The sequence below is a fragment of the Orbicella faveolata genome, unplaced genomic scaffold, assembly GCF_042242905.1.
Source record: "Orbicella faveolata isolate gen_17 unplaced genomic scaffold, um_ofav_v1 contig_47, whole genome shotgun sequence".
Taxonomy (NCBI): Eukaryota; Metazoa; Cnidaria; class Anthozoa; order Scleractinia; family Merulinidae; genus Orbicella; species Orbicella faveolata.
In genome coordinates, this window is record NW_028301577.1 from 24,427,111 (window position 1) to 24,451,104 (window position 23,994).

Below are 23,994 nucleotides of genomic sequence, written 5' to 3' on the forward strand. Positions count from 1 at the left end.
TGCAAATATTGAAGTAAGTGTTTTTTTCATTGTAGACTTTTTCCTTTTATCGGTGGCTGCCAAGATCACTTTCCGCTCCCTGGACGGCCAAGGGAAGTTTTCTACAGAAATTAAAGCTTTAATTTCTTATTTGCAAAAAAATGACAAAAGCACATGTCATGGTATAAGTTGTCTACATAGCTTACGAGATAATTCGAAAAACGGACGGAAATAGACAGCTTCTTTAGGGGGCGTGAATTTTACTCGTTAAGTTAGGAGTGACTAGGAAAATATTAAACAGCACAATCATGTTGTTCGCCTTCTGTTAAATGGGTTATTTCTTTCGAAAGTTAAAATTACCTTATTCAGATCGGTTAAACTTTCATACATGAGACTATTTTAAAACGTTCATTTGGTTGCTCTCTTTATATCCAGTGTGGAAGGCATAAGAAGGAAAGGAGGGCAGAAGGGCAAATAATCCCGTGTCCCGTATTTACAGTATCTGTTTCGTTTCATCCTTTTAGACTCCAACCCTTGTCGAGAGCTATCTTTGACACTTAGGCATCGTGTTTGACGCAGATATTAGAATGTGACCTAGGCATCTGAAAAAAATATTAGTTGCAACCAACGGTCGTGGTCGCAACTCAAACAACCACCTCGTTGTCAGGATCTCTCTTCTCTCCGCCCCCTAGGCCCTGGAGCAAGAGAGACCCTGTGAACGAGGTGCATTTCTCGCCCAATAGCCCTTTTCGCTTCTCTTAATTAGCCGGCGGTTCCTCGTGCTAAGGCCCGCCGGCTGAGAGAAGCGAAAAGGGCTATGGGACGAGAATGGATGTAACCCAACCTAGTTTTTGAGTCGAAAACGTCAACAGTTAAGTTTGGGCGGCAAGATATAAAAAAATTATGAGAAAGTTAACACATCAGCTTACCATGTTCCCTCTAAGCACATGGTTCAACAACTGGCTTATAAAAAACTTAAACTAAAACTGCTATCATTACTGCTATCCCATTCTGGGTCTGTTATGCACTTTATTATTAAAAGAAAACGACTAAACCTGACCGCATTCAATCTTGTCCCCAGAGCACGCTTTCTGGTCAGTACCAAAAATGTGGAATACGGCGAAGGTAATCAGCCAATCAGCTTCCTGCGAAAACTATTGGAAGTCCGGAATCAGGGAAACTGGACTTCGTTCGACTTGGTGCTGACCAAAACAGAAGCGTGGTCCTGGGACGAGTTTGAACAAAGGATTTCGTTCCCAATCCCTAGTTTAAAAATGTTGACTGTGTGCGGACGTCTGCTACTGCACGCGAACTATGCAAGATGACGTTTGCGTGATTTGCCAAATCCTTCCTACGTCAACAGGGAGACTAGAAACTTCTCTACCATTCCACGGAAGAGAGACCTCGAACAGGTCAACTAGTGGGTGTAAGCAACGTCTGTCGTCATTTGTAAGCATTTCCGAGCTTCATCACCCCAGTTTAGTCAATGCAATCTAAACAATACCACGGTTCAATAGAGAAAATGCCAATTTGTACCAATCATCCGTTCTTGTATCCCACGACAAAACTAGAATCCCCATCCTGAATCTATAAGAGACTCTTCCACCTCTGTCCATTCCCCTCTTTGTAATATTCCAACCCGTGGAAGGACCGCACATGGCGAAGCTATGGCCGTCACTTTAACAAAATGGTTCCATGTTTCCATGTGCAAAACGTCAAAATGCGGTAAGAACGCAAAAGTGGTACACGAGTCACTGATGTTCTTACCACATTTTTCACGTCTTTTGTGATCTATTACCGAACAGCCCCACGGCAACGTGGAATCTATGTTTTATATAGTAAAGAAATAAAACCCAATGTTAATGACGTCATCTAGGTGTCTGTCCTCTAATTGATCATAGGTGAGAACCAATCAAATGCAAGAATCATTTGACTTATTATATAGAAAGCAATGAATACTTTTGCCTAGTGAACAAACAAGCAGTCAATAGCATTTGCATTTTAGTTCACACAGTTTTGCAGGAGAAACCAGTTTCATAAAAGGGCTATTTTAGATACAATTTCATTGGCCTACAGGATACAAAACTAAATTAATAGTGCACTTATTTCACAGGAGAAATGTTGAACAAAATATACTCGCATTTCATACAAAAATTCACAGATCTTAATTAAAACAATTGAAAGTCTGCTTATTCATATTCTAAATATTATAGAGGCATTTCTAGATACTATCTAATGATAACAAATCCGGAATCTAATGGTGTAAACCATTTTATAACTCTGTACACAAGGCTTTCATTTGACTTTGCATGTGACCTGTGCCTTTTGATTTTGACTTGCTTGAGTGGTCTTATAATTACTTTCATGAATGAAAAACGGAGTTATTCACACTGACCAATCACGGGAGGCTTAAAAGAACAACGACCCAATCAGCTTGAAGTTAAGACAAGCAACAGTTCTCAGACGCGGCAACGGTGTCAAACGCGGGAAAACGCAAGTGAGAGTAACAAGAAGTGGTTTTGGTTTGGCTAGGAAAAATAGCTTGAACGGAATTCTTGAGTTCTTAATTTAATGTACTCAGAAGTTAAAAAACAAAACCAAACCAAACGCGGTGAGTTCGTTAAAAAAATGACAGTGTCCCTTTAAATATAAGTAATATTTTGAAGACAAACGAAATAAAATTACGATTATTTACAAAATCAAATGAAAGCCCTAGTTAAGCTGGAATTGAATCGCTTTCCGTATTCACTGCCTGGAAATTATTTTTACACAAAGATACGAGTTATAAACAACGAAACAAGCGGTCATAAAGGTTTTCATATTTAAATACCGCTGTTTTCTTACATCTAGGAAACCTGGATAAAACACAGCTTTTGTCGAAGGCCGCCAAAGAAAGCCTAGACAACCTGGTATCAGTCATTATCTGAGTTAACGTAGGCAGTCATCTTATATGACGTCAGTGCGCGTCACAAAATGGCGGCCGCAGGACTACGCTGTGTAAGACTGAAATACCAAGTGGAAATGCAAGGTAAAAGATTGTCTACGTTTACAACACAACAGACTTTACCCTTGACACTCAATGAAAAATTTTGATCTGAAATTTTTAAAGTGCACTTTTCTGACAATTTTCCGCTGGTTTTGTCAAACTTCTCAGCCAATGTACCGGTGAATCTTTGCGCATGTAAACTGTGAGCTGGCAGTAACTTTGATGGCCCCCTTGCAAACCCAACCCCCTGCCAAACCCTCTTTAAGCCGGAAGATAATAACTTGTTAAAAAAAAACCTGAAATACTCAAAACTTAAACGAAGACCAAAACCTTCAGAGTTGCTCTTGGGCTGCGTTCACCGAGTGAATCTAAAGCTCCAGAACTAGAATGTACGTTCCATTTTTTCTAGAGAAATGCTTTCGTATTATTTAGAATCTTGGCGTCCATGGATCATTTTTTTTTTTAACTGAATTAATCCTAAGTTTCCTTGAGGCGAAGTGCTTTATACAAGAAGGCCTTTGATGTTCTTTGGCGTCGTTTCGTCGTTTAAGTGTTTTGTGCTATACCTGGAATTACAAAAGAGGCAATCAGCACTGTTATACATTTTATCCTGTTCAAGTTGATAATGAACTGTTCAACAAATTCCGAGAGCCTAAATTCTCAATAAACCAAACAATTATGTTTGTTCTAACTGTCCAATCACAAGTGATTCCCATTTTTTCGCGCCTTCCAATGGCGCGAAAACTGTAAGAGCCGATTCGTCGTTAGCGCGGTTTTCATTTGAGTGTCGAAGAGTAATTGGTTTTCCATCACTAGCGGTGCACGATTGACTTCAAAAACTCGCGCTTCTTTTTCGTCCAGTTAAGAGTAAAACCAAAACCAACTGTGACTCGATCACTCATTTACCCGCGTGTCGGGTCAGTCACATGTAATTACTAGAAGTTTTGATTGGTTTACTGTATTGTCTGTGTTCTTTGTGATTCGCTAGAGTAATAACTTTGGTTTTGACTTTATGACACTCAATTGAGAACCGCTCAATGACATACTTGAAAACCGTTCTTTCACGGGACTAGACTGGAAGAAGTGGAAACGTTTCTACGTATCTGATTAAAGAGAAGTTCTTATTTCTTCTTAACTCTGCACATTGTTAGCTCACCTTAAAGCATTAAGAAGACCGTCTACAGAACCTTGAGGTTGATCTTTTAACACTTTTATTGACGCTTTTATCTACGAAATAATAAAAATCTCATCGTAAATTAAACCCAATTAATATTTTTACAACGTTTTGGTAACAAGAGCAAAAAATAATCATACATCGTATTCCTTACGCCCGCGGGGGGGGGGGGGGGGGGAGGGGAAAGCACATGGCTGGGGGAGGGGGTGGCTGTAGCGAGTGACCCACATTAACCTCCCAACCCCTTTCTTCTTTCCGTCCTCGATTTCATGCAAAATAATTTCGTTTATTTGTCTGCTTTCAGTTTGTGTTGACTTCAAGCAAGGAGCCACTTTGTCCGAGATATCTTTCACCTAAACTTTGCCAAGAAATCGCTCTCGAACCCAATAGGTCCACCAGTGCCTACTGAATAAGCGGGGTTTCCTTTGCAACAAAGCTAGAGGGATGCTTGAGAAAACGTGGCCGAGCTAGAGGAGAACTGGTGAACACCAAGACCAAAGCAGAAGGGAACTGGAAACCACTAAATTAAAGGTAACAAAAAATGACTGTTATGTAGCCGTTAGGTAAGCACTTACATCTATATTTGATGTTTTAGCGAATGCTCCTACCGGATGTACGTGATCATAGAGAATTATAAGACCAACCTGAAAAAAAAAAAAAAAAATATATATATATATCATAAAATCTAAATACTGACTGAATCGTGGAATAAACCAGTACAACCACAAGGTTATTGCATATTCTTGATCAGAAAATTTTCAACAGTTACTCGAGCTAGATGGAAGCTTTACAGTACACGTGCAAGTGACTTGAACCAACTTACCATTACTCGAAGACAAAAGAGATATGTTTCTTGGTTTGCAACTCTAGCAGAAAAGTCCCTGCAAATGAAAAAAAAACAAAAAATGTAATGGAAACGAGAAACAACACAGCTCCATCACAATGCGTCAGGACCAGGAGTCCATGGTGATGGGCTCCTGGTCAGGACTTACGCCTCCACTGAATCAACAAGCAACCAGAAGATTTTGCGAGAAAAAAAATTCAAGGCACTGTACATGAAGGTCAAAGCTGTGAGTTACCAGGCCATTGCACCCACTATTCCCATTGTTTTTGTTTTAGCAGGCAGTGCATCATTGTAATGTAACAGGTTTTTCTCACTATGAACAAAACTCCTTGACTAAGTAAGATGGGAGAGTGGTTAGAAAGATGTTTCGATTGGTTTGGCGTTTTCCTGTAGCGGAGCTCCGCCAAGCGGAGCCCCATACTCATATAGAAAAGAAAAGGAAACCCATGAGTTGATTTTCTCATGGTTATCATGGCTAGCGGTATTGCTTGTGGGCGCTACGTACGACGGCGACGACGACGACGACGGAGTCGCGCAACATAGCCGCCATACTCCAAATAGTAGGCTGGCAGAGACCTGCAGCCTTGGTTTACCGTGCACCTCTTAAATATTGGACATCCATGTTATGATCAATTGACACCTGTCAAAACAAGGTATCCGCTTACCAGTATCACGTGACCATATTGCGTCTCAAGTTTAGGGCTCATCGAGGTCACGTGTTTTTTTGAAGTTGACCGAGGACCAAGTGCTGGTTTTCGATTGGATCGCGGGTTCATGTTAGGTTAACTTGTTGAAAACGGGGCCAGGTTGTTTAGAAGCCGGTTAACGCTAACCCAGGATTAAAAGTTAACTGAATTATAACTTTGTCCTCTATACAAATGTTTTTCGCTGCTTTGTTTTGTGTATATTGTGATTATTAAAACTCAACACAGAAGGCCAAACAATATACAGAAAACCTCATCGCAAAGTTACAAAACTCAAATCAAAATTCTACTTTATCCTGGGTTAGCTTACTGCGCCTTTCAATAACATGCGAACTCTAAAATTCGAAGCTCAACCGACTAATACGTTTTTCGCTACCGTCAATCAAATGTTCGGTAGCTCCTCCCAGTTTCCGACTACTGCTGAGCGCGTGGTAATCAAATCGCTGAGCACTTGAGCTGAGCACAGTTCAGATAACGAAACAGTGCTCGGCAGGAGTCTGAAGCTGGGAGGAGCCACCGAACATTTGATTGGCGGTAGCGAAAAACTCATTTGTCGGTTGAGCTTTGAATTTTAGAGTCCGCATGTTATTGAAAGGTGCAGTAATCGGGCTCTGAACAACGCTGCCCAGGAGCTACGCTTTTAGGCTGGCCTACATCTACATATTATTTGCCTACTTGAGCGAAGGTGGGTGCTGTATTCAGAGTACACTGGTGCCACTCCTGGGGCATGGCTTCTAATAAAACCCCTGAATGACATTTCTCTGAGTAAGGAAAGACTGCTGCACATAGTCAACAACACGAACCTACAGCAGCCTCATTATCTACACTGTAAAAACTCTCTAACTTTCTCCTCACTTAAACAAGAAATTTGACATTTCCTGACAAGTACATGTACTCACAAAACCTGACCTACATTGTAATAAACTAAGAATTTCCACTTCTGAATACCTTGACCAATTAAGGACCAAAAATACCAAAACCATAATATAGTACTTACGGATTTTCTATCATAGTTCTGCATAAATTTGCTAAAGTGCTAAGACAATCTGTTGTATTTTCTATCGGAAGGCTTTTGTTCTAAAAGTGAGAAACGAGAAATAAATTAACGTAGTGATCAATTCAAAATATTGATTCACCTTATGACGCTCATATGCATAATGATCACTTTAGGCTGTGACATAACGAATGAAAGAACGTCACATTAGCTGTGTGGAGGTCATGCCAAGTCATGTCACGCCAATCACACCATGTCCTGTCTCGTCATGTCATGCCATGTCACGTCGTGTCACGTCACGTCAGACTATGCCACGTCATAGCAGGCCAATTTAAGGTAACTAACTGGTCTCGAACTGTACCTGTGGAGATGATTTTCATTCACATCAGGCAAACAACATAAAACAAAATTCTATTACCTCTGTTACAAACTTTGATGTGGCATCGCTAAGAGTTTTTAAAAGAGGTGTGGGGTAGGCATAAAATAAAGACATCCTGTTCGCCATTTCGTTTGACACTTGAATTCCTTCGTTATCGTCATCCTGCATAAAAGATATATAGAAACAAATCAACAAGGTTGTTGAATGGACTGTTTTTTATAGACAACGAAATATTTAGACATCACTTGGAACAATGTGAATTCATAAAAATTTTAAATATTAAATATAAGAAATTTTTCATGCGGGTCCTCTATCGGGTCCTCTATCCTGGTCGAATTGGAATTTGGAGATGTTGGTTTTTGTGAATGAAGGCAAACTGGAGAACCTGGCGAAAAACCCTCAGAGCAAGGCAAGGACCAACCACAAACTCAACCCACAAATGGCACCAGAATGGAATCTAACCTGGGCCACATTGTTGGGAGGCGAGCACTCTCACTACTGCCCATCCCAGTTCCTCCTAATCCCCTGTTCCCAAGACAGTTGCACCATCCCTACTCATAAGACAGTTGAAATTAAAACCACTCACCGCATTTGCCATTTTTCTTCTGCTAAGCGTTCTCCTGTAGTAGCTAAAGTCATTTTGAATTGCTGGATTTGTCATCTGTCAATGTTGAAAACAAAAACAGGTATATTTTGTTGATATTATGGAAGTAAAAAGATAGTCCATTGCAGTAACAAAATGAGCCTGAATTCAACATGTTTGATGTCATAATGTAAGTCAACACCACACAATTTGTACCTTTAAGTCATCAAATTTAAGGGTGAAGTGAAGAATTTCTGCAAACTGCTTTGCCAGGGCCTGTGACAGAGAAAACAAACAAAACGTTAAGCTTTGCAAAGTACTGTTGCTGCAAAACCCACTGTTTGATAGGAATAAGATGAAAAAACACTTTGCTAGAAAGATCCATGAATTCTACTTGCATCTTACTATGTACCCAGGAACTCTTACTAATATACTTATAAACTAGCCAAGTAACTCTGACAATCCAAACAACACAAGCTCCAAACACGCATGGACAAAATTTTAAAGGAAAGAGTTTTTTTTCAACCATGAAACTATAAATTTACTTTTAAAGTACGAATTTGGGCACCTATGCCAGTTTTAAATCTTGGTTAGGTTAAGCCTGAAACAACTGTGTTCAACACAGCTTGAGTCTAAATACATGTAGGCATACATATACTAGTAAACTGTGAATCAGAGCTCATTCTAGTGCAACCATTGCCAGATGTAACAAATATGTGATAAAGTAAATTTCTAATACCGCAAATGTATCTTAATATTATTATTAACTAAGCGTGCAGGCAGTACTGGGAGAATATCAGTCCAAGGTCTTGACAGTATGGACCGAGCACATCGAGGTCCATACAAAAAAGAGAGGGCTGATATTCTTCCAGTATGGCCCAGAGCAAGCTTGGTTAATAAGAGATTTATTAAATGACTGTCACTACCCAAAAATCTTCAAGAGAGATCTTGCGGGATCATTTGGGACAGTGCCGGTCCAATACTTATAGAATATTGGAGTAGCAATGGAGCAATCTGATTGGTTGATTTTAGTCATCAGCCCTCTGAACTAACTTGGTTGTGTAGCAAACACATGATATTCACCTGCTGTCGTTCAAGGTGCTCAAGAGGAGTCTCTGGTCCGGCACAAAGAGCATGAAGAAGCTGAGGAAGGACAGTCTCTGCACAAAAAGGCAAAACAACAACTGCAAACTGATGTCACAAATGTGCTTGAAATACAGGGTTCAGCTTGAGACCAAATGAAATCCTGGGATCTTAGACTTACAGATGGATGTCATTTGACAGAAACTGTAAAACATGTAAACTGGTCTGACTTCTATAAAACATACACTGTGGGTCAGCAACTTAATGAACAGTGAAATCTTCATTTGTAACAAATCTGTCCCATTTAGACAGCACATAGAGTAAAGGCATTTCTTTTTTCCTAAGAGGGCACGGTAACAAATCCTGCAATCTGATTGGTTCTCAGTGCAGTCCAGATTTTCCTATCTCTGACCACAGTCATGGTAGCATGCACCCGATGTGTGAGTGGAAAAGGTCAACAATCATGAAAGAGATTTGAGAGAGTGGAAAAATTACCAGCTTAGGCTTAGGGTCAGTCTGTGTAAATTTTCCTTTAAAGACCTCAGTCACAGTTTTTCACTATACAGACCTCCCAGTGAAATAACACATTTGTCTTCTATCATTAGTCAATGAGGAGTCATTTGTCACTCTTCTATCTTGAAATCAATCATTCAAGTATGACAAATTCCCTACTCTTCCAGTGGTTAACAACAAAAAACAAAGTTTACCACTCAAGGAACTAACTTAGCCAACATTTCTACAGTCACTTACCAAGTTCTAAAGCATATTCATAAAATGACTTCAGTTTTCCAACAAGTGGTACAACTGCTTTCCATGCCATTTCCTGCAGTTCTTCATCAAGGGCATTAGAAATTGCCTGCAGCAACACAAAATAAAGCAACAAAGACTTAAGTGCATCAATAACACCAACTGAATGAATATCTGCACTTCCACATGTACCTATGTCCTTAGAGTATTGCTGCCCAGAATTACAAAGCAGATTTGTAACTATGAGCTTGAGTCACTTTTGGCTGGTGGATGTCTTGGCATCCTGTGTAATAATTAGACAGTAAAATAACATTTTACTCTTACTAATTATCTTCTTTTCTTAAATTTATTGCTGTTGTTGTTGGTGCTACTTTCACAAAAATTTTGTTTACTGGTGTAAGACTAGTGTAAATTTTCTAGCTCAGACTTCATAACTTTGTGTATATTGTTGTAATTACATGTACACTGTAGCCTGAGACCCCCCCATTGAGGTGCCCCCATTAAGCTAAGGGTTCAACCCTCAGCTCTGGCAAATAAATAAAGTCTGTTTATTATTATTGTTATTGTTATTGTTATTGTTATTGTTATTGTTATTGTTATTGTTATTGTTATTGTTATTGATGTTTATTTTCCTGCAAACCCCAAAGAAGAACTTACCTGTCTGATTTCTTCATTTGCACCCCGATAATTTTGTAACTCTTCTAAAATCCGTGGTGCAACAACCAAAACACCGTTCACTACCTCATAAACTTCCCTCTCTCCTTCTGTTGGCGAGGCATCTAAAAATCAAATATTAGACAATAACAATCTCTTTAGAAACTTCATTGCAATTTTTGTCCTAACAAATACTTATTTGTTGTCAGCCACTGATGTAATAGGAATTCTCATGCATGTACACATTATCCATACACTGCAGTAGCAGCTGGGAAAATTCATTTCACGTAAAATTAAGTCTTTCTTTCTTTCTACAGGGCGGCCCATTCAGGTCAAAGGTTGGTACCCATAGGGGCCCCATAAATATAAAATTAATTGAATATACACATTAAAATCTATCTAGAGCATTGATTAAATTATACATTAGAAATCTAAGAATCTAAGAAGACATTATAAAATTAAAATAAATGACAACTTTAAGTTAGAATTTAAATGTTCTAAAAAATCATGATGTGAATAAAAAGGTTGTTGCTCGGCAGCAGAAGGTCTGTATGTTTGCTGCGTTTTACACTATTTGCAGGAAGTTCTGTCATTAAAAAGTTTTGCTTCACTAAGAAGAAATGTCCTTCTCCCAAAATATAGCTTCACTTTTGGTAAAAAAAAGCCTTAAACTCTGCCCTGTGGTATATAGTTAAATTTACTTTCTTTCAATTATTGCTGATCTTTTTTTTACTTCTTTTGACCTACAGATTGTACAGTGAAACCTGTATTGAACAGACACCCTTGGAACACTCATTAATGTCCGCTTAATACAGGGTGCGTGCTCTAAACAGGTTCTAATTGATATTATTTATATTGTGCAATGATAGTTAATTATTAAAACCTTTTGTAACACAGTGTAACAGTGAAAGATAAAAGAGTGCTCATAGCACAATGCCCAGTCAGTCAATGCATCAATCTGGAATAGTCTAGTGCTTAGCTTTAAAACTACATTGCTGAACAATGTTAAATGAGTCCCAGCTGAGCTTTTAGAAGTAAAAAGCCCTTGAAGTGTCCAGTTATTGCAGGTTTTGTGCAACAAAAAGGCTTAATATTGGTGTCTGCATCTGCTTAACAGAGGTGTCCACTGAACGCACGTTTATTTTACAGTAAATGTGGGAATGGTGTCCACTTAATAGAGAGTGTCAACAATGTAAGAAAACAACAGAATATTGATCGTTGCTTATAAGTCTCCATTAAAACTTACTTTCAAAATCCAAGAATATGTCAATTTTACTACCACCGGAATCTTGCTCTTCTCTTGTTAGAAGCTTGAGGATATTCCCCATAACAGGTTGTTCGTCATGAACTGTAGCCATGAAAAAAAAGTTAAACAGAGAATACAAAATTAATGTTGACCCAATGCCAGACAAATTGCAAAGAATAATACCAGGGATCCATTTGTTTTTTCTCAAAGTTGTCAGCCAGGTAGGTATGCCAGATGACATACTTGCCCTGGCAAAATTTTACTTGCCCTTTCAATAGGAAAGAATTGCAACTGAACAATGTGTTTTTGCCGATGCAGATACAGTACAGAGCATCAGTGGTTGACAAATGATATGATATCATTCATGGAGAATACCATCATCCAAGATGGTGGAACAAAATGATTATTTTATTGCAAAAGAAAGCTGCAAATCTTTTTCTTTTTTCAATGGATGACAAGTGGTTAGAATGTAGGAAACTCTGTTTTTTGTTTTCTATTTCTCGTTTAGTGGACCCTTTGTGTGTTCTACTGAAAAAATGCAATTCTGAAAAGTTTTCCATTATTGTTGCCCTTTTGCTAATAGAACACCTTTGTCTGTCATTACTCTTGACATGAAAATTATTCTCTAATGTTTTACTAAGATTGTCTAACATCAGGGTCCAAAATTAACTTTTTCGGCAGGCGCCAACTGGCGACTGAATTTTTTATTCAGTCGCCAAATGGAAACATGTGGTCGTCAAAAAGCGTCAATAAAATTTTTCCTTTGCAGTGAAACACAAACCAAAATTTTTTGTCACCATGGGCTTGCCGGCAAAATATTTGCAATCGATGTAATCAGGAATCAAACCAGTGCTGAAATCATCTTTTGACCACTTTGACAGATCTACATTTCCACCTTTTGACGCCCAGAGAATATCTAAATCTTCATCTAATTTCTTCGCGGATGTTCCGTCTCCACCTTGTAATAAATTACGGAAAGATTTCAGAACATCTTTGGACACCACATCACCTGGATAAATATTCATGGCGAAAGAACGCACGTGGCCTTTTAAACCCGCAATACGTATGTTATGGGAAACCGCTGAAAAAACATGGCAGCGAAGCTTCGCACTGATCGTTGCTGTGAGACGTTGTGGTAGATTTATAATAACAGGACGATCGGTTTTATACTTCAAAAGTAGCGGAAAGGTAAAAAGGAAGTGATCAATCGGTGGGCGGCTTTGAATTTTATTTCAATCGATTTGGCTGACAATCAAAGTTATTGTTTGTATAATTATCGTGGCATGAAATAGTTAATCACCCGCTGGCGACCAGTTGTGAAATCCTGGTCGCCAGTGCAAAATTTTTAGTTGCATTGGCGACCAGGAAAGCGCAATTTCGGACCCTGAACATTTGTAGAATTTAGATAGAAAGCAGTCATTTACATGTTTTGTCTACTAAAATGATTAGACTGCTCACCATCATAAGGATTTAAAAGTTCTTTCGAAAATCCAGGCAACTGGTAAGAACTAGAACATTTGAGTTCTTCCTGACTCAGACTTTTTTGTGTGTTAACATGCCATTATCTTGACACACCAGAGTAAATCCAGAAAAAATTTTAAATTCAGTTAGAGGAGTGAATGTAAAAAAAGTTCCATTATATATATGACATCCAGTTGAACCTCTCTACAACAGCCACCACTGGGACAGAGGAAAGTGGCCTCTGAAGTGGCCATTATGGGGACATAGGGGTGTAATATGACAACAGCTTTTTTCAATTTTTTCTGGAGTGCAACATTTTTATTTTAAAAAAAAATGCTTATTGTGTCATGTATGAAAGTGAAGTATGATCATCGCAGTAAATTTTCCGATTTAAGCAACTGGAAAGAAGAAGCCTGAAAAAAATCAGGGCTTCAACGGGATTCGAACCCGTGACCTCCGCGATACCGGTGCGCGCGATGCTCTACCAACTGAGCTATGAAGCCACACATTGGGAGCGAGGTCAATTAATTGAGTTCATATCTTCCCATGAGTGAAATGATGTGAAGTATATATGAAATAATTCATATTTGAACTGCGGTAGTATATGAAAGTAAAGTATGATCATCGCAGTAAATTTTCCAATTTAAGCAACTGGAAAGAAGAAGCCTGAAAAAAATCAGGGCTTCATATATACTTCACATTGTGTCATGTATGTACGTAACACAATGAAAACATCAATAAAAGAATAAATAGAAAATAAACAGAAACAGAGACCAACAACATTTGGAAAAAATCAAGTTTTGTGGCCTGTTACAATAAAAAATTGCCTTTTGTATATTCCATTCATCAGCAGTTGCTTTTGTTGTAAGGTTATTTTGGCAGTTGGGATATGCTTTAACAGTGGCTATTTCTGATGTGGAGAGGTGGCTGTTGTATATAGAGGTTGAAATACGTGTAAGAGTAAATTACAGCCTGTCCACCAGGACTAAAAAAGTGGCTGTTAGTGGAGGTTGGACTGTATTTTCCTCTTCCTAACAGACAAAGTGGAAGACATTATAGGCTGATTTGCACTAGTTAACCAAACATTTTTACAAATTTTCTGTCATCAACAATGCTTAATGAATATGGATGGTTGGTTTGGGCTTGACAAGTCTTGCTCAAGAGAGAAAAAGCTTCAAATTTAGTGCATGCAAAGTTTGTCCCAGGTAACAACTGAACCAAATTGACCCGGTTAACAAAGGTCTATATGTTCGTCAAACTTTACAATCACAAACCATAATAGCTAATAGCCTTTCCAGTAGCAGTTACTTTCATTGACAGAGACTTAAAATAGTTTTAAGCCTGGAGCCAAGCCAAGAGGCAAACACTGTCCTGACAAAAACTTGTTGTTTGACTTTGTCCAAGACAATTCTGTTTCATGATCATCTGCTAGTGCGGATTGGCCCCATGCCAGGAAATGCATAAAACAAACGTATACAAAAAAATTACTGTTGCACAGGGGATTAAATTTTCAATTTGACTTGCACATGCATGTAATTAGTAACTGAAAATGAAACAAAAATGGCTTACAATTTCACACTAATTTAAATTTCGAGTTTAGACCAAAGAAAGTCTGCTAGTTAAGAAACTTACTTAGTTTCCAAAGGCACAATGTGAAAGTTCCATGTTGTTTCCAAATTATAATCTAACTTACCCAGCATCGTGTACTTAACTTAATTTAACTTACACCAAAAAAGATCTGAACATGTTCATGTTAAATCAATAAGCTTAAGCTTTTTCAATACCCCATAAGAAGAATAAAACACATGCAAGAGAGAAACAATTAAAGATCAACCTACGATGTTAACAAGGAAGTAGATGAAGGCCTTAACGGCAGGATCAGAAAGGAAATTAACCGACCACGAAACAGAAGAGCTCAGCCACGATAAGTGGCAATCATTAGTTTACAACCAAAGAAGTCTTATGTTTCGAGACGGATGTGTGAAATTGCAGCATTATGGAACGACCAAAATCTTTCCAATCAGGCCAAAGTTTTCCCTCTGTACTGCATTTCCCCTTTAGTCTAAACACTATATATTGCTATGCTTGAGTCAATAAACAAGCAAGACCAATAACACGATTCGTCCGATTCGTAGCGTGAAACCTACATGAATTGAAATCGAACAGTCTCATTCGACCAGTTCCACTTTCACATAGAATTCGTTCGATCGTGTTTTTAAGTCACGAAGAGGGAATTAAAGCGATTGGCAGGATGAATAGTACATGCAGACGAAGAGGAACCTACACAGACTTTTCAAGCAAGGAAACTGTGTAGTTTGTAGAAACAGGGTCTCACGATCACTCACCTGAGTTTGTGCAACCGGAAAGGGAAACGCAGAACCACAACAATACAGCGAGCAGCGGGTCCCTATCTCGCACAAAATGTGACTAAACCCTCTCTTTTGACACCGAAGTTAACAAAAAGTTAATCCAAGCAACAAGGGCTCCCTTTCTCGCCTTGAAAGTCTGCGCTGAGAGCTGTGGCATGGGACTCTTCCTTGTTGCTTATAGGCGCTTCAAGCTTCAAATAGCAAAGGCACTGAATGGCACGTTTCCACGCCCTCCTAGCCCATAATATTATAGGGCTGTTCTGGGAATGGCTCCTTATTACCTTCAGTTCCTGTGTACGGTACCAAAGAATGTACTACCAAATATGGTAATGTGATGGCGGGAAAGTTGATACATAGGAATTTTTACTCAAAGTACATACATTTTTATTGAAAAGTAAATATAATGCAAAGCCGTGAATGAAGATCCTGCTTGACTTCTAGCATCGTTTTAATTTTATAGAACAAAAGGCCAAGCTTTTCGAGCGAAAAAGGCCAAGCTTTCACCACGCCAAAGACAGAAAACTTTTATATATAATTTATAGTAAAAATAAACCCGCGTGTTAAAACCCCGGGGAGAATCCCATCTAAAAATGACGGGGGTGCTCCTCGGGAATTTTGAAAAGAACCCCAGGTACCAAGACAACGTGATATTCTGGATTTTTGCCCATTCAGTTCAGGGTTGCGCGTTTTGCATGTGACATTGACCAATTTGCAAACCGTTTGGATTTGAGTTTCATCTCAGGTCATTACCATGTCCATCTGATAGACAATCGGTCCACAAGCCGGTTGTTCTATCTTTTGCTGCTACACCGTGCTGACGAGACCAAACCAGGTCGAAACAGCTGACCACGGTCGCAATTCTTGATTTTCAGTTTGGACTCAATCATGTCGTTTAATCAGCCTTGCTTCATTGTTACATTAACTGACACCGACGTTTTTCGGCCCAATTCCCTAAAGCTCCTGCTGTGGGATCTTTTGAGGCCGAACTCCCTGAGGGGTACCAAATCCGCTTTTTAACCCCTAAAGGGTACGACGAGCACCCCCGTCCCTTTTCTATCGAAGTCAAACACCCCGCCAACCCGGGTTAAGAACCTAGTGGTTTAAGATCCTGCTGACAGAAATTTGCCATTTTAAAACCCAACAATATAAGAACCTGTTTAGTCAACCAAGTTCAAGCAGGTTCTTATATGTGGGTTACAGTTAAATATTATGAACTCTCGTCATAGAGGCAACACTACATATACCCGGGACATATGCATTTCTGTAATCAGTTGTGTTAGACTTATCATAATACGGTTGTGAATAAATCCTGTATATTTAAGGACCAAACCCCAGTTTACTTATTTTTCTGGTAATCAACAACTAAATCTCCTTCGTAGTAATTAAGAACTTAACTAAGGACAAGGACCTATTTAGCCTAAATTGCCAACTACCCCAAAATACAAGAACCTATTTTGCCAGACTTCAAAAAATATAGGTTCTTACACGCGTGTTTTCACTGTTCTATAGATAAAAAAATTCCTGCTGAATCGCATACTTATGAAACTTTGAGAGGAGATCAGCGAAGTGTTTTGAGTCGATTAGTGGTGGGACGACAGGAAATAACGACGGGAAATACTATATTTAAAAGGGAAAGGGTCATAGTGTGCTAGTAAGTTCCGAGAGAGATTGGGCCCAAATTCAATATGGCCTCTGTTTTAGGCCGTCCTCTGCTGGCGAGATCGCGAACTTGTTTCCTTCGAAGAGCAGTCAATTTGAAGTCTTTAGCGAGATTCAAGTTGCAACGAACACCGCGCCACATAAGTACAATTTCTTCAAAAATCCAAGTGAATGGTGTTGAAATTCACTGCGAAGTTGCCGGCCAAAGTAACCACGTTGTTCTGTGTTTACCTGGAGCGCTCGGCTCAACTCAAAGTGACTTTGGTCCCCAGCTTAAGGGGCTTAACGATGAATTTACAGTGATAGCATTTGATCCGCGAGGATATGGAAAATCGATTCCTCCTAAACGTGATTTTCCAGCTGATTTCTTTGTACGGGACGCAAATGATGCTGCCGCACTAATGAAAACTCTTGGTAAGGGAAACATGGTACGATTTTTTCTTCCGTCTGTCTCAATAAGTTTACATTAATTATAGACATTTTGTAGATGATGGAAAAGCTTATACAACTATTCCGGGGAGGGGGCAGGGGAGGGGATCCGGATGCTGATCGCAAATCTAGTTAAAATAATGGGACAGTCCATTTTTTATCTGCATATTCTTTTATCTACAAAGAAATTTTAAAAATTTCATGCCCAATCAATCTAAACCCTTAAATAATAACACGTGGGGCACTCAACTGATTGACTTCTGCGAATACAGTATGAACATGGTTTGTGTCTTCATGTGTAACGCAATTAAAAATTTTGAATTTCAAGCTTGACAGAGCAAAAACTTGGTGTCTATGCTTTCAAATCTCTAGGTCACTCTAAATATTCCCTCCTTGGATGGAGTGATGGTGGAATAACTGCAATGATACTGGCTGCAGCACATCCTCAGCGTGTTCATCGCATGGTGGTGTGGGGTGCTAATGCCACTGTTACTGCTGAAGACATCAAGCTGTATGAAGCTATCAGAGACACATCAAAGTGGAGCCCTAAGATGAGGGAGCCCTTAGAAGGTAAGGCATGTTGTTTCTTAAATTTACAAGAACAATGAGAAGGGATCCTTCTGGCTTTTATCCTTCAAGGACACCAGCTTTCAATTTCTTCTCAAAACATCAGTACTAGACATGGAGGTATAAAAGAGACATATTTATATAAAGATGGCAGGCCTCATTTGTCAGTCATCATCAAATCATCCATTCCAATACCATGTTACTGGTGATTTTGTCTAAATCGTAAGTCAGTAGTGTTGGTGTAAAGAGAAGCAGCAAATCTTCATATCTGTAGAATGAGGGAGCAAAGATAGCACAGTGGGCTCAGAGTGCTAATGCCTCCCCCCACTGATATGTCCAGGAAGCCATTATAATGATATGCATACTCTCTATGATAAGCATCACAAATTGTCCTCATTCTTAAAAAGTCACCAAAACACACATAATTCTGTCATATATGAAGTAATATGAAAATGACTCTTGTGATGAGCATGTATCTCATTAGTGTGCAATCCTGGACACAAGTGTCCCACAAGTGTGGCACAGGTGTGAATCCTAGAACCTAAGCAGTTGAGGTTTTTGAGTAAAAACACTTTGTTTAGGGTAGGGGAGAAGTGCCATAGCTAGTAACTGGCAAACAGAAGCACTTGCCTTGGTAAAATTTGAAATTTATTTATTTATTGATAATTTACAGGTTCCCATAAGAGGCTATGCTTTAAATGATATAAATCAATATGAGAGAAATGTGTTTTTCGACATTGCCTCTCTAAGAACATCGAACATTAATGGGATCCCTGTCTTTATGTTGTGCCATAACTGCACAAGATACTTCTCTCTTGTTTTCTCTCTTCAACCAGGGATATAAAATGGGTGTGTGTTGAGCCATATCACTAGCTCGGGGGGCAGGGGGAGGAGCACTCTGTAAATCCTTGGGTATGGGTCTTCTGAAACCCTTACCCTATACCAGACCATGATCACCTTGATTTTGCAACCCTATTCTAGACTGGGCACAAAAAGCCCCTACCCTGTCCCAGACTGGCAATTTTCAATGGGAAAACTTTATCACTATCATAGTCCAACATACACTAGCTAAACCAATATCTTACAAAGTCACTTCCAAGTTTCAATTTCTGTTATAGAAGTCCAGGTAAAGAACCCCATTTTAAGCTAAATTGCTCATACACTGCCACTGTCTGATTTCTATACCCTCTCCCAAACTAAACTGTCTGAGAGCCATATTTTTTGCAGCAGCACATACCCATATAGCTTATGTATGTGGGAGTACCCCCCTCTCGCCCTGTGGTCACTAGGTGCCATAAATATCTGCAAACGCATTTTTCTTAAGATTTTCTGAAGTGAAGTGTTCGATATTGTCCACTCTATGGAGCTTTCAAGGTTAACCCAGTACATATGTGGTTACATTTCAGCCCTGTATGGAAAAGAAGGACTCCAAGAAATGAACAGTGGCTGGATAGATGGCATAAGCCAATACTTTACTGAGCGAGGTGGTGACATTTGTACTAGTGAAGTAAAGAAGATAGAGTGCCCTACCCTGGTGGTGCATGGGCAGAAAGACCCCCTGGTTCCACAGTTTCACCCTGAGTATTTACATGCCAACATCTGTGGTTCAAAGCTTCATATTATGCCAGAGGGGAAACACAATCTTCACCTTCGTTATGCAGACGAATTCAACTTGCTTGTCAGGGCATTTTTGACCCTTAAAGAGGTGAAACAGTTTTGACTAGAGAATAACGGGGCTCACAAAAAGTTCCGTCCGGTCATCCGGAACGTCATACTTTTCATACTTACTTGCCCCACGGGGACGTCGTCTGCCAACGTAATAGCAAAAAGAGAAACATGTCTGAAGGGCAAGGTGGAATTCAAGTTTTTTTCGAGCCCTGGAATAAATCTAAAACAAGAGGAACTGAATCTGGAAATCAAAAAATAGTCCGGCCAGACGTCCATTATTTGCTGGCCCTCTATAGGAACCCCAAGGCCAGCTGCAACGACACTAAATCTAGTTTGAAACATGTCGAGGTAACTTTAACAAAAATAAAAGTTATTTCCCAAAGGAGAAACATTTTCTTGTTTTTTACCCCCAGTTGCTAACCCAGCATTGAATTTCGCGCGGTGGCCGTTATACTCCGGATCGCGCTGTCCGGGCTCGAGCCCTGGCCGGGAGACATTTCGCTGTGTTCTTGGGAAAGACACTTTGCTCTCACAGTGTCTCTCTCCACCCAGGTGTATAAATGGATACCAGCGAATTTAATGTTGGGGGGTAACCTTGCAATGGGCTAGCATCCCATCTAGGGGGGTGTAAAAATACTCCCAGTCGCTTCACGCTACAGGGAACGGGATAAGCTCCGGCTTGATGGGCCACTTGGCTCGTATGTAGACTTAACCTACCTTAATGAATTTCGCATCTTCTTCGTACGGGAAACTATCTTGATGCCGGTCCAACTGTAAACGGAGTAGCTATTTGCCTGTGTACCTTTCTTTTCTACAACTGGCACGCAGTTGTAGACGGGTTGTAATGTTATCGTTGCCTTTTTGTAAAGCATTATTAGCCCAACAAACTCATAGCCCGCAGCACTTTACCTTCCAGTCCTGCAGCAAAAAGTACTGAGCTAAGGAGTATTTGCTACCCCCTTCCCCTTCTCCCGTCACAGGATGGGCTGCTTGTCCACCACACGTTCCTCTCCATCATTCGGACTAGCCTATTCCAGGCTTTCAGTCAGCAGCGGAGCAGCCCCGGAGGGGATGGAGCAACGTGGAAACGGCTGAGACAGGCTACATTCGGTCAGGTTGCTCCAACAATTTACCTGTTTCTTGTTATACTCCTAGTCGGAGGAAAGCTCTACAGCGACATATATTCACCTCTTTATTATACTTTACATCGTCCAAAGAAGCATATAAGACAATAAAATTAATCTACCACGATCGGTGGCTAATGTCTGCCTTTTATCTGATGCCTGATGTCTGCCCTTTATCGCTAGCCTACAAAACAGTGGTTTAGCGAGGTACAGCGCGAAGGGACTACGTGCCCGTACAAACGGAAAACTGACGAGAAATAACGCTCAGAAATATCACTTAACCAAAACTATATCTCAGCTAGAGCGATATACCATAACGGCTCTGTTCTTTATAAGAGGTTTTTTCAATGTAAATTTAAACGATAGAAAAGGATTGTTACGACGGTGAAGAATCTGTCGATTTACACTCTTTATTTCAATCCATTTAGAAATCAATGCAAGTGTAAACCTGATCCGCTTGTAGCATTAGGCTAATCTAGGCGAATCAGTTGTCAGCTTACTTGTACCAGGACAGTAAAAGATAAAAGTAAAATGCTAAATTGAAGTTCAATCAGTCTGAAACTCTGTAAACTGTATGCGATTTTTATACGGCATTACCGCCTTAATTTACATTGGTGGGTAGCTGGGTAGCCCATTAAGCTGACCTAGGATTAGTGATAATTTGATTGCAGTTTTGAAACTTTTCGGTGACGTTTTCTGTTTATTGCGGAGCCCCATACTCACAGATTTTACAAAAACTGCAGGAATTCTCGCGCGCTCATTGGCTAATTTTCGTTGTCAATAAGCGATAAACACACATTAAAGTTTATACCTTAGCGCCATAGTACCATATAGTGCCTTAGCGGCAGGCAGCCCCCATAACCATCCCAATAGTGCACTCTGCACTAAAAAGGACGGTGGTGCCCGTCGGAGGATCGCCTAAGAGGTACCAAGACCCTGTTTGTGGGCGTGGCTTGAAATTTTTTTCACCCCTAAGAAGTACTAATTGCATGCAATTCTAAAACAACACATCAACTGACACTGATGTTTTTCGGCTTAATACCCTAAATTATTTAAGCTCCTGCTGTGGACCTTTTGAGGCTGAACACGCTAAAAGGTACCAAATCCCCTTTTATAAGCTCTAAAACTGGTACGACGAGCATCTCCGTCCCTTTTATATTGGAGTCTCCCCCCCCCCCCGGCCCCGGGTAAGAACCTTGTGGTTTAAGAACCTGCTGGCAGAAATTTGCATTTCAAAACCCAAAAATAGAAGAACCCGTTTCAACCAAGCAAGTTCAAGCAGGTAGGCCTTAGCGGATTGTGCCAGCATAATTTTTGGCATAATTGAAGCAAAAAAGCATAATTTTTGAAACGAGCACTGCCACGGCATAATTAGCAAATTTTAGCGCTTTTTGGAGCATAAATTCATCAAATTTAGTAATTCTACATATATAAATTAAATTTAGGTAGTATGTTCTTACAATGCGTGTTTTAGCTACGCTAATAGTAGTATTGACTTTGTTGGCGAATTTAGCGATCAGCAGCTACAGGACAGCGTTCTTGCAGACTATTTCCAGGCCAGCGTAATGTTGCAGTACAATAAGCACTGCCTTTGTGTTGACTTGTGTATACTATTCTTATCCATGTTTATTCAAGCAATTATTGGTGCTGAAAGAACTCAGAACTGTCAAAACAAGTTGATTTACTTCGTGGCTTGATACTTTCAACTTTATAGTTCGCTATAGTTTGAGTTAGTTTAAATCAAGAGAGTACAATATTCTTTTGGTTCAGTCAGTATATACAGGTGTGATCGGTAAGTCGTTGAAGGCATTTTACAAACGGTTCAGAGATGCGGACAGCTAATTTGGACAGCTGAGGTCCGAGACAAACTGCCATAAAACACAAATGAATTTACAGCAACAGTTTACCTGAAAAACATCATAATTTGGTGTCGATATTGCGCGCCTATATGTACATAATATACGTCATTTTGTGAGCATAATTTCGGAAATCAGTAGCATAATTTGGGAATTCTAGCATAATTTTGGCATAATTTGGCAAAATTTCGAGCACTGCTAGAAGCATAATATGCCACTTTTAGGAGCACAATCCGCCAAGGCCTACAAGCAGGTTCTTGTTTATGAACTCTCGTTATAGAGGCAACACTACAGTGATGGGCTCCTGACATATACATTCTGTAATCAGTTGTGTTAGGCTTATCATAATACAGTTGTGTATAAATACTGATTTTAAGGACCAAACCCAAATTAACAACTGTATCTCCTTCGCAGAAATTAAGAGCCTAGTTAAGAACCTACTTAGCGTAAATTGCCCATAACTACCCCAAAAGTTTGCCAGACTTCCAAAAATGTAGGTTCTTACACGCGGGTTTTCACTATACTATATGGCTAGCGCGAGCGAGCGGGCAAGATGAATCAAATTCTGCGCTGTAATTGGCTACCCGAGCGGGCAAGATGAAGCTATCTTGCCCGCTCGGGACCACCCGCCGTGTCCCGCAAGAAAAATTTCCCCATATTTAAAATAATTCCTGCTGAATCGCATACTTCTGAAACTTTGAGAGTCGAGTCATCCAGGGAAAAACGGTGCCGCCTAGAGCCTGAGTGCTACTAAGTTCTGAGAGAGATTGGGCCCAAACAATATGAAGAATACAAAAGCAGAAACCCACACAACGTAGAATGATTTTTTGAAGGTGTACTATATTTCGGCTGGCCAAACCAGCCTTCTTCAGCTAAAGAAGGCTGATTTGGCCAGGCGAAATATAGTACACCTTCAAAAAATCATTCTACGTTGTGTGGGTTTCTGCTTTTGTATTCTTCATTTTATATGTGAAGCCGATTAGATTTATGTATGGCCATCCCCTTTAATTTTTTTTTCTCTGTTTAGCGTCGTCCGACCGACCCAGATTTTCGCGTTTTCAAAAAAAAAAAAAAAAGTTACACAGAAGGCAATGAAGGCAATGACACATTATTTCATACAATTGTCTCTTTAATCTGAAACATAAGCAATTTTTTGCCTTACAGAATTTTAGTTTTCCCTGTTCTCGTTTGATTTTAACAACCACGTCGACTTTTTCCTTCCTCCATTGCCGCGTTGTTGACTTTGTAACCACACCTTGTTTTTTCCAGGCTCCACGGATATTATGCTGAGGTACCCGGCCTCGTAGCTCCAGACTCCTGGAAAATCACGTGTAGCGGGAATCGATTTTCCATATCCTCGCGGATCAAATGTTATCACTGTAAATTCATTCTTAAGCCCCTTAAGCTGGGGACCAAAGTCACTTTGCGTTGAGCCGAGCGCTCCTGGTAAACACAGGACAACGTGGTTACTTTGGCCAGCAACTTCGT

The 23,994-nt window shown here is 39.8% G+C and overlaps 2 protein-coding genes and 1 non-coding gene across 3 annotated transcripts; 1 reads left to right on the forward strand and 2 right to left on the reverse strand.

The window, feature by feature from the left end:
• Nucleotides 1–1,963: 1,963 nt before the first annotated feature.
• Nucleotides 1,964–15,424, reverse strand: LOC110061012 (CYFIP-related Rac1 interactor B-like). Its single transcript, XM_020767830.2, has 13 exons — nt 15,180–15,424; nt 11,374–11,475; nt 10,131–10,252; nt 9,477–9,582; nt 8,727–8,803; nt 7,860–7,919; nt 7,647–7,721; nt 7,100–7,222; nt 6,685–6,764; nt 4,963–5,020; nt 4,715–4,783; nt 4,122–4,192; nt 1,964–3,531 (listed from the first exon to the last, which is right to left on the reverse strand). Exons 2-13 carry the CDS (start codon nt 11,453–11,455, stop codon nt 3,468–3,470), a joined length of 987 nt encoding a protein of 328 aa, XP_020623489.2. The 5' UTR covers nt 11,456–11,475; nt 15,180–15,424; the 3' UTR covers nt 1,964–3,467.
• Nucleotides 13,261–13,337, reverse strand: Trnav-cac (transfer RNA valine (anticodon CAC)). Its single transcript is given in 2 exon segments — nt 13,261–13,296; nt 13,301–13,337. It is a non-coding gene; the product is annotated as a tRNA-Val (tRNA).
• Nucleotides 15,425–16,871: 1,447 nt separating the features above from the next.
• Nucleotides 16,872–19,915, forward strand: LOC110061140 (serine hydrolase BPHL-like). The gene is made up of 3 exons (XM_089280343.1): nt 16,872–17,276; nt 17,664–17,861; nt 19,265–19,915. The coding sequence occupies exons 1-3, from the start codon at nt 16,889–16,891 to the stop codon at nt 19,576–19,578; spliced, it is 900 nt and encodes a 299-aa protein (XP_089136469.1). The 5' UTR covers nt 16,872–16,888; the 3' UTR covers nt 19,579–19,915.
• Nucleotides 19,916–23,994: the final 4,079 nt, after the last annotated feature.

Excerpts from the sequence above, each read along its gene's own strand:
- LOC110061012 (XM_020767830.2), bottom strand. The coding sequence starts at position 11,455 with ATGGGGAATATCCTCAAGCTTCTAACAAGAGAAGAGCAAGATTCCGGT. Across the intron at positions 9,583-10,130 it reads CAAATGAAGAAATCAGACAG|GCAATTTCTAATGCCCTTGA; the intron begins GTAAGTTCTTCT and ends GTGTTGCTGCAG. Across the intron at positions 7,223-7,646 it reads GAAGAAAAATGGCAAATGCG|GATGACGATAACGAAGGAAT; the intron begins GTGAGTGGTTTT and ends TCTTTTATGCAG.
- LOC110061140 (XM_089280343.1), top strand. The coding sequence starts at position 16,889 with ATGGCCTCTGTTTTAGGCCGTCCTCTGCTGGCGAGATCGCGAACTTGT. Across the intron at positions 17,277-17,663 it reads CGCACTAATGAAAACTCTTG|GTCACTCTAAATATTCCCTC; the intron begins GTAAGGGAAACA and ends TCAAATCTCTAG. Across the intron at positions 17,862-19,264 it reads GATGAGGGAGCCCTTAGAAG|CCCTGTATGGAAAAGAAGGA; the intron begins GTAAGGCATGTT and ends GTTACATTTCAG.